The 9,603-nt window shown below is 38.0% G+C and overlaps 1 protein-coding gene across 3 annotated transcripts in view; it reads right to left on the minus strand.

The window, feature by feature from the left end:
- The window catches only part of LOC101850179 (nuclear factor 1 X-type), a 67,124-nt gene that overhangs the window by 47,577 nt on the left and 9,944 nt on the right, over window positions 1-9,603 (minus strand). For all 3 annotated transcript variants that reach the window (XM_005100446.3, XM_005100447.3, XM_005100445.3), the window contains exons 2-3: window positions 6,067-6,222; window positions 972-1,163 (exon numbers count right to left, since the gene is read on the minus strand). In XM_005100446.3, coding sequence (XP_005100503.1) covers window positions 972-1,163; window positions 6,067-6,222 — 348 coding nt within the window. The remainder of the gene's footprint in view (window positions 1-971; window positions 1,164-6,066; window positions 6,223-9,603) is intronic.

Consider the following 9,603-nt stretch of genomic DNA (forward strand, 5'->3'; position numbering starts at 1 on the left):
GTATTCCAATATAAAGCGCATTGAGCTACTTTTTTTGGAAATGCGCTATATAAATGTTATATATTATTATTATTATTATAAAGAATGTTTGAGAAATCTGTCTTCCTCTTTCAGAGAAAATGACACAATAGTACCTTTAAACACAGCAGGAAGTCCTTTATCCCACAATGCACGCTCGCTCGCATGCATGCACACACAAAGAACCATCATTCATGACAAAATAAATTTCTATATCAAGGCAGAATCCACTCACTGAAGTGTCTTCACCCCATCTCCAAAGGGGGGACATTAACCATGTTCTTGTGCACAGTAGAATTGTAATGGTAAATTGGTGATTTTCTTTCCTAATCCTTACTATTGTCATTTTTCCTCTACTTCTTTTGTATGTTTGTCATACTTTTGTGACCCGCTATTTCTAGGGTGCTGCTGAAGCTAAAGAGGTGAGCAGAGTAAGCCTGATTCCCTGTATGGACTTCTCTGTTGACATCCACCCCTTGGCGCTCATATGACTATGCAGTTGCGAGTGCTGTAAAACCTTACTAACACTAAAACTAAAGCAGAATAGTCTCATGATAAAAAAGCTTTTTTTTTTTGTGAACATATATTATCCACCTTTTTAATGTGGTCCTGAATTTTAAAACTTTGACTCTACTTTCTTTCTCAAGGAACACCTTGGATTCCAGCCCAAAACCCAGCAACAGCGTCTCACATCGAGACTTCACCTGTCATTTTTCCTTTTTTATCTCAAATCTGAATCAAGCACTCAGGCTATAAAGGAAGAGGAAAGCCACACAAAAGGAGGATCAAGGGTGTCAAGGAAACATAATATCACAACTGAAAGAGCTGCGGAGCTGGCCTACTATAGAAAACTGCATCTCCTCTCGACGCTTAACGGCAACAGAGGATGAAAAAGTTAACGTAAATTATCTAAAATTTGAAATAAAAATTCAGACTATGAAAGATAGACTTACTTTGTCCGCTTGGCGTAAACAATCAATTCGTCTCATTTTTCCTTTCTGATCTGGATTACTAAGCACACAAATTGGGCTGCGCTTCCTTGTGATACTGAGCACAAAGTCTTCTCTACATTCCTGGGTGATATCCTTTCGCAACTTTGCAAGCAAACGGGAGGCCCACTTTTGCTTCACATCAGCTTTCTCATTCTGGAAAGAAAAAACAAAAACCAAAAATCATTCATTGAAATTCAGACTGCTTACTTAGTACTCTGATAGAATCTATGACAGCAATTCATTGTTTTCAGAAGGTGACAAAAATAATACCATAAAATCAGAATGATGCATTGTTTTAAGGTACACTATTCTTCTACATTATGAAAACAATTATTATTTTGTATTTTCCGAGTCCTTTAAATGGGAACTCACAATCGTTCCTGTGGAATGTGGACAGTCTGTAGTCTACAACAATATAATTTCTTCCCAACCCCTTGCTTGGTATAAATAGACAATATTATTTCTTCCCAAACCCTTACTCGGTACCAATAGACAATAACCTACATTTCTAAACACAGTAATATATATAATAATCCAAACAGCATTCAACAGAAAGCTGAGACCCCTAAATAAGGGAGCAGCAACCCTGACTCAAAACTTAAACAATTATTAATAATTGACTGAATTGATCTGAGGAGTTTTTACGATTCTATGCCTTCCCCAAATGAAACCGAAGTTCAAGTCAGAGGCACTGCGTCATTATAAGTCATACATACCAAACTAACAGACTGGTGAGACTGAGACTCAAAAGAACACAAAAGCACTTCCAGAAGAAATTATTGTATAATTTCATCAATATAGCAGATTCCTAAAGTAGGTCTCAGTATTTCACATGCATTACATAATATAACAACAGTAGTCTGTCTGAGGTCCCAGTCATTGGGAGCAATGATAATGCAGGATTTCAGGTGAATGGGATTCAATTATCATATCACGAGTCTCAGGGGTCAATCTCCCCTTAAATAACTTGTCCATAATTTATAGTCTTCCATCTCTGACTGTGTCCTTGGGGAAAGGCATTTTACAAGAATTCTCCTCATTTTACCCAGGTGGGAATGGGTACCAGCTATAGATAGTGAAAGATCCTGTCAGTTTGTTGGTGTTTGAGCACTTAATCAGCTGCTTGCACGGTATAGTATGCTTCCCGGGAAGCTGAGAATGTTTCTGAGTGTTCTATGGTCAGCTGGGGTAATAAAATAGAGTAAAGCGCAGAGAGCTTACTGTCAGGGGGGGGGGGCATATGCGCTATTTATTATTAGCACACAAATTAAAATTGAAGAACGAAAGGCAGGCTATTTGCTACGGCTATAGATGCTAACGGAGGATCACATGACGCAATGGCGACTGGACAGTCTATGAGCACAAATCTGTCAAGCAAATTCGTGCCCAGAGCTAAAAGAGAGGTGCCATGGTCAGGAAAACAAAAAAAGCAATGACGACTTCACAGTTCAATGCAATCCCTTCTAAATTGCCTTGTGGACCCTACTCACCAGCATGTGATGTTACCTGATGTAAGTGCAGGCAAAGGGCTCATGCAAGGGCAATGTTTGGAGAAAATAAATGCAAATGAATTTTTATACTTCTGTGTAATCCCCTCTGGGTCAAACATTGTACCCAGTCAAGATTTAAAACGGAGATGCGATTGAATTCACGAAAGTGGATGATCTGTGACATGACTGACAGTGGAGTGGACAAGCAGTGATTGCAAAATTTTGCTCCTTGATCGAGTGCACCAAGTTTTTGGTTTGTAAATTATGATCTGAAATGCAGGATCTTTCAGAGAGGGCTCTTGGGATGACTTTTATGAAGTAAAAATTCTGTATTCTTAAAAACAACAGGATCTAAGCAAACTGGGATGATAAGCAGTGGGATTGTAGCGGAGACAACTGCAAAATATATTATATGTGTACAGCATAAACATCACAGCCAATATTGCGTATCTCCACCAAACCCTCTCTGTCTTGCTAGAAATGCAGTCATACAAGTGCACACACCCATTTTTGTTTGTTTTGTATTGATTGACTAAAGAGAAGCACATCAACACAATAATGGTCATTTACTGATGGGAAAAAGTAAGACAGACAGAAGCAGCAAAGGGGGGGGGGGGGGGGGTAAAGAAATATGACCAACCAGTGGCACCCTCCAACCATCCGCAATGCACGCATTCACAATCATCATCATCATCCGGTGCCTTGCAGACTGGCGTGGGCGATCATGGACGTCCACTTCCATCTGTCTTCCGATGCAGCAATGGTGTCTGTTGTTCTTGCTGCTCCCAGCCATGTTGTCATCTTGTCCAGTACCTTTTCCCTCTGTCTGCCTCTGCCTCTCTTTCCATCAAACTTTCCTGTTGTTACAATATTCTCTAATGCTTCTTTCCGCATTGTGTGTCCGAAGAAATTTGCCTGTCGTTTTCTTATATTCGTGATAAGTTGTGTTCTATAATTTGCTTCAACCAGGACTTCTTCATTTGTTTTTCTAGCTGTCCATGGGATACGTAGCATGCGTCTTATGAACCACAACTCTGTCGCTACAATTGTTCTTTCCAGCTGTTCATTGATAGTCCACGCTTCGCACCCGTATAATAGGATTGGCCAGATGTAACTTTTCATTACTCTTTTCCTCGTTTCCAGTGACAGATTGATGTTTGTTAGTATCTGTTTCATCTTGTGGAAGGTTGCTTTTGCTTGGCAAATGCGTCTTTTAATTTCGGTGTGACATCTACCATCTGATGATATAATGGTCCCCAAATATTTAAAATGTTGTACTTGCTTGAGGGTGGTATCATTGATTTTGATATTGCATGTTGGGACTGGAGTATTTCTGAATCACCATCGTTTCGGTTTTCTTGATGTTTAGGCGTAAGCCCATGTTGTCACTCTCTTGTACGATGACATTTAATAGATTCTGCAGGTGTTCTTCATCTTCTGCTATTAGGACTGTGTCATCTGCATATCTTAGATTGTTTATATTATGTCCCCCTATCGAGACACCAGGCATTTCTTCTATGTGTCTCATGATATTTTCACTATACAGGGGGAACAAGTCTGGAGAAAGTACACATCCTTGTCTGACTCCTCTTTTAATCTGTATGTATTCGCTGATGTCGCATTCACAATCACAAAATTACAAATATAAATCCATTGCATATTATAAAGTGGCGTCCAAAGGAAACTTGAAAATGTAATCACCCAATCATCTGCTTACAGCCTTGCACTACCCATTCAAGCAGCACCAGTTTAAAGCTAAATAAATTCTGCATCATCTGACACACTTATATTTCATCTATGTTAAGAGATGCCAAAGATATGGTCAACTAAAACTGACCTTAAAAAATCAGGCTTGGCAACATCGTGCAAAATCAAAGAAACGTAAAACTGTCTTCGCTGGTGTATTGGGGAGCATCACAACATTGGTGTAATGGACATGTGTATTGAACATTTAACGAATCGAGAATATTATTGTCTCTGCAATGAACAGCATGTTCTCATTAGAAAACAGATTGGAAACAGAGTACTCACAAATACCATGCAAAACCTGGTACTTAACATTACATGTGCATGTGCCATTAGTATTTTATTTTTGTTTAGGAGGAATTTGTTTCTTGTAGAGCACGAAACCTTTTTTGCACATGGACTGTGGCAGTTAGAATTTGAACTAAACTAATCATCTGTCAGTGAGGAACACAGGCCACGAAACAGCCATGGTTTTGGGTGGTCTGGGGTGGAATGAACAACCCCCCCTTGTGAGAATCACTGAGTGGCTTGGTTTAGTGAACTACATCGCGTAAGTGCTGGAATGTCACATCTAACCCTTATTTTCGTCATGGCGTCATTCAAGTAGACATCTGCATGCAAGGCAAAGCACTCTCTCACCGTGCCAATGCCTCTAGACAATTCTTGGAAAACCAAAGAATACCAACGTTAAAGTGGTCACTTGTTTAAAAGCCCCGATATGACTCCTACAGGTATGTTAAGTTCTATGAAGAAACAGCAGCTGAATAAAAACGACTTTGCCTCCAATTCAGACCCTCTGTTTGCAACTGTCTGTGACATGTGGGATGAATTTACAGAAAATTAAGCCCAAAATTTGATAGAGCCTACGCCCAAGGGATTCACCCCCTAGTGAAAATCACTGAGTGGCTTGGTTTAGTGAACTACATCGCGCAAGTGCTGGAATGTGACGTCACGTCTTACCCTTATTTTCGTCAAGGTGTCATTCAAATAGACATCTGCATGCATGGCAAAGTACTCTCTCACTGTGCCAGTGCCTCTAGAAAATTCTTGGAAAACAAAAGAATACCAGCATTAAAGTGGTCACTTGTTTAATAGCCCCGATACGACTCTTACAGGTATGTAAAGTCCTATGAAACAGCAGCTGAATAAAAACGAATTTGCTTCCAATTCAGACCCTCTGTTTGTAACTGTCTGTGACATGTGGGATTAAATGACAGATAATTAAGTTCAAAATTTAATAGAGCCAATGCCCAAGGGGTTCGTGCCCTTCACAAAAACAATGGCTCCTAAAACAAAACAACAATGAGCACTTAATGTTAAGCAAGTTTTGCGTGGTATTTGTGATTGCTGTTTTCTGTTCTGATTGAAACATAAAACATTGTATATTGCAGAGACTAAATTCTCCATTCACTATATATATATATGATGCAACGTATGTCAATTCTATGATAATATTAATGCTCCTCAAATACACGTGTGAAGACAACTTTACATTTCTTTGATTTTGCATGCTTTTGCCAAACCTGATTTTTTTAAAGGTCAGTTTTGAGTAACTGTATCTTGGGTGTCTCTTAACATAAATGAAATATTAATGCGCCAGATGATGCAGAATTTATTTAGCTTTGCTGCATGAATGGGTAGTGCAAGGCTTTAACACGATGACCGAGTGATTACATTTTCAAGTTTCTTTTGGACACCACTGTATTATGAAGGTATCGGAAAAAAAAGTAGTAAAGACCATAAATCAGTTTACTTAATAAAAACACTTCAAATCTCTTGTAATGACCAAAGGATCATGACATGACATGTAAATTACCCACCTGTAATTCCTCCTTCACCCTCCTTTCCTCTTCCATTGACATCCTCTTCTCATGTTTCTTGTAATATTTCCGCTTGGCAGCTTGAAGATTGAACCATGTGTATGAGAAAGCCTTGACATGAGGCAAAAGCGCCTCAATAAAGGGATGGAATTCATCCTGTGGACATAATATCAAATATTATTATTATATTGATCTTATATGATGTGCTGAAACCCAGTTGAAATTGAAGAAACTTAGTAAAAGTACATGAAATGGCTATCAATGATATAATTGTAATCTGCATTTTTAATAGTATAATAGTGGGGGAATGCGTTACTTGCAGTAAAATGTGAAACAGAGTAAATCAAGCCCAGTACACTCATCATAAGCCTTGTCATTATACAAATACACAAAAACATAATTTCCAAACTCTGTATCACCACTGTTCACAATATATTGAAAATTTTGAAAATGTTTCTCATGACAGACCCTATCACAGCCCCAAACATTTCCTAACATCTCTAAAAAGAAAAAAAAAAAGAAAAGAAATTGTCCAAGTGTTGGTCTTTTCTGCCATAACAGGCAAGATCATTTTGCAAAATTTGTCAACACCAAATACCATCTCACAAGAACTAATAACGCCTGAAAAACAGTAGACATAAAATCACATTTCATTTCAATAGAGAAAGCAGGGGCAAGCAGTTCTCTGTCCATCTTTTTTTCCTTTTCAACTCGTTATCACTCAAGAAAATAAATATAGCATAACATTACATGGAAAGTCTCCCTTGGTCTGCAAAAATAGAACAATGATTGTGGTGCATGTAACATTAGTGTGAACTTCAGATCATTTTCAATCTTGCAAAGATGAGCTTCGAGCAAGCATCCATATTCAACCAAGTTCACAGCACATGTGTATGAAGCACTTCTGGTGCAGCATCATAAGTTGTGCACATATGACCCACACAAGAATTAGACAAAAGTAAGCTCAGTATGTATGAGCTCTCACTGGGTAACAGCATGATCATACAGTTTCACCACAGCTGTGACCATAGTCATAAAACTCTCCCTTTTCAATCAACTACTTAATTAATGGATATTTAGAAAGAGCTTTGTAACCTTATATTGTCCTCAATAGGTTATAATATTGCAGAATTAAAATAATTATTTTAACAAATCTACCAAGATACAAACTTTTAGGAAGAACACAGCAAAAAGCAAACCTCTAGGTAGTAACAATTTAATAAGAAAAGCAAACCTACCAAAACACCAATTCATAAAACCTAAAAATTAGAAGAAAGGAAAGTAATGTTGCCCTTTGCTGATGAGACTAAATTATCTTAAAACAGCCTAAAATAAAAAAGAAGTTTGGTTGATCTAGTGCATATGTGTGCTGCAGAAAAACCTTTTTATATAAAAAAGGCCAACATGGAAGCATCATGTTATGTTGCTACTTAAGGACAAACTCCAAAAATCTGAAAAATTAATCTTTACAATCAGTAGGACAAGGGCTCTTAACAATCAGAAATCAATCAATATGTGTCACGATGCGGTGGAATCAGGACCTCGCTGAGTTCGGGGCATATAGAGTTCTCACCACATTCAAAAGACAAAAAATAAAAGAATAAAAGTGCACTTTTCAATTCCCATTAAATACAAAATATCTTAAAGCTTGTTTTTTAATTTGTCTTGCATTGGGCGAAAAAAATACCTATCTATCTTGAATAGAAGTGGAGATATTTGCGATTGAAGGAAGAAAGGGTCGACTGGTGTTAGAGGTAAAATTTGCGAGAAAATGGACACCAAAGTTTGGAGACTTCCAAAGGTTGAGGGTCCTTGGAAAATTGAACTTTACATTATATATATTCTATGAGCCTTTGATCAGCGTTTTTCAATACAATTCTCACAGAAATGTGTTTTTAAGTGGATAGAATATATCATTAAAAAGTGCCGAGCCAAAAAAAAAGCAAACAACAACAAAAAAAACGAAATTTCAGACAAAATTGCCAACAGCCAGAAAATTGCAGGTTTCTTTGACTTTAAAAATTAATTATTTTGACAAGCGTCTGATTCCACCACGCTGCCTCACATTATAATATAATATAATATTTTGATGAAAAGCTGAGTTCCATTTTCAACAGCAAGCAAGTACTTACTTGATGATACTTAATCATCAAGGGGTTAACATTGGAAGCAAAATATCACTTCCACAACCATGAGCAAGCAGTCACAGAGAGATTAGTAAAACAAGAATCCAAACATTAAAACCAAGACATTAAAACGCATTTGCTGGTACAAAAGGAGGCTACTGATTGGTCGTATAAAGATACAGTCAAACCTGTGTAAGACGGCCACCCATTGTCAAGGAGAAAAGTGGCCGTATAAGACAGGTGGCCGTCTTAGGCAGGACTGATCAAGATGAAGAAAACAAACCATTCCCATCTGAGGTCCAAATCGAAAGTAGCAGCATTGTTGTTTTTGTTGTTGTTGTTGTTGTTGTAATTGTTTATGGTTTATCACACGCTTATCTCACCAGCAGCTGAAAATTGGTAGCTATTGGTCAACAGTGGGAGGGGCCTACGCAACATGATCGGTTTGAGGGACTACCTAACAACGACAGGTGATTGGATTATGACAGCTCGCCCATAACGCCAGGGGCCAATGCACAATTTATGACAAAACGTAATGGAGTCACTAAGGTGGCGGTCTAAGACAGGTGTTATTGCTTAGTGTGATAGGGGTTGTGTGTTAAAATATGATGGCCGCGGCGGACAGGTGCCCGTTTTACACAGTTAAATAATATAGAAAAAAACGCAAGGGGGGAAATGGAAAGTGGCCGTTTATACAGGTGGCTGTCTTATAGAGGTGGCCATCAGGGCAGGTTTGACTGTACTTAAACGTTGCAGGAGGAAAATGAAGAAAGCCACGTCAGCGGGGACTGTACCCCCTGCCAGCGACTTGGTTGATTCCGAGCTGCTCATCAGTGTGTCAGTTGAATCGTATGTTATTCTTACTGACTTTATTAATTAAATAAAATAAACGGAGAATCCACTTCCTTTCATTGAATCTGAGTTCCACTGTAGTTACAATTTACAATAAGCCTTACTGTGTATTAAATGTTAATTTTTCGCATGATTTTAAACAATCTGGCAGGGATAAGGGCATGCCACACCAGTATTCTGAATTTTGCTATAATTTGCTGTTTTGCATGATATAATTTGGTTTAAAATTAGATTTTTTTAGAAAGTTGACAATTGATTTGCTGTAATTTTAGTGGCAACATCGATTTGGATTTTCGGCAGCCAAAAAGGGCAGTGGTTTAGCCCCAAAGCAGAGCATGTGAAAGTGAAAGTTAAAAATTGACAAATTACAGCCTTTCACTATTGTGATGTGTTGTTAATGATAATGTCCAATGTGTATCCTTTCTTGTACATAACAATGATGACATGTTCTGTGCACTGCGTCATTGTTACAAAGCTTGTCATTCATATTACCATTATGAATGGAGTTCATAGTGTACGAAGTCTTTGTTTACTAAACAAATGGAATTTAAAGTCCATA

This window comes from Aplysia californica, unplaced genomic scaffold (assembly GCF_000002075.1).
Source record: "Aplysia californica isolate F4 #8 unplaced genomic scaffold, AplCal3.0 scaffold00247, whole genome shotgun sequence".
Lineage (NCBI taxonomy): Eukaryota > Metazoa > Mollusca > Gastropoda > Aplysiida > Aplysiidae > Aplysia > Aplysia californica.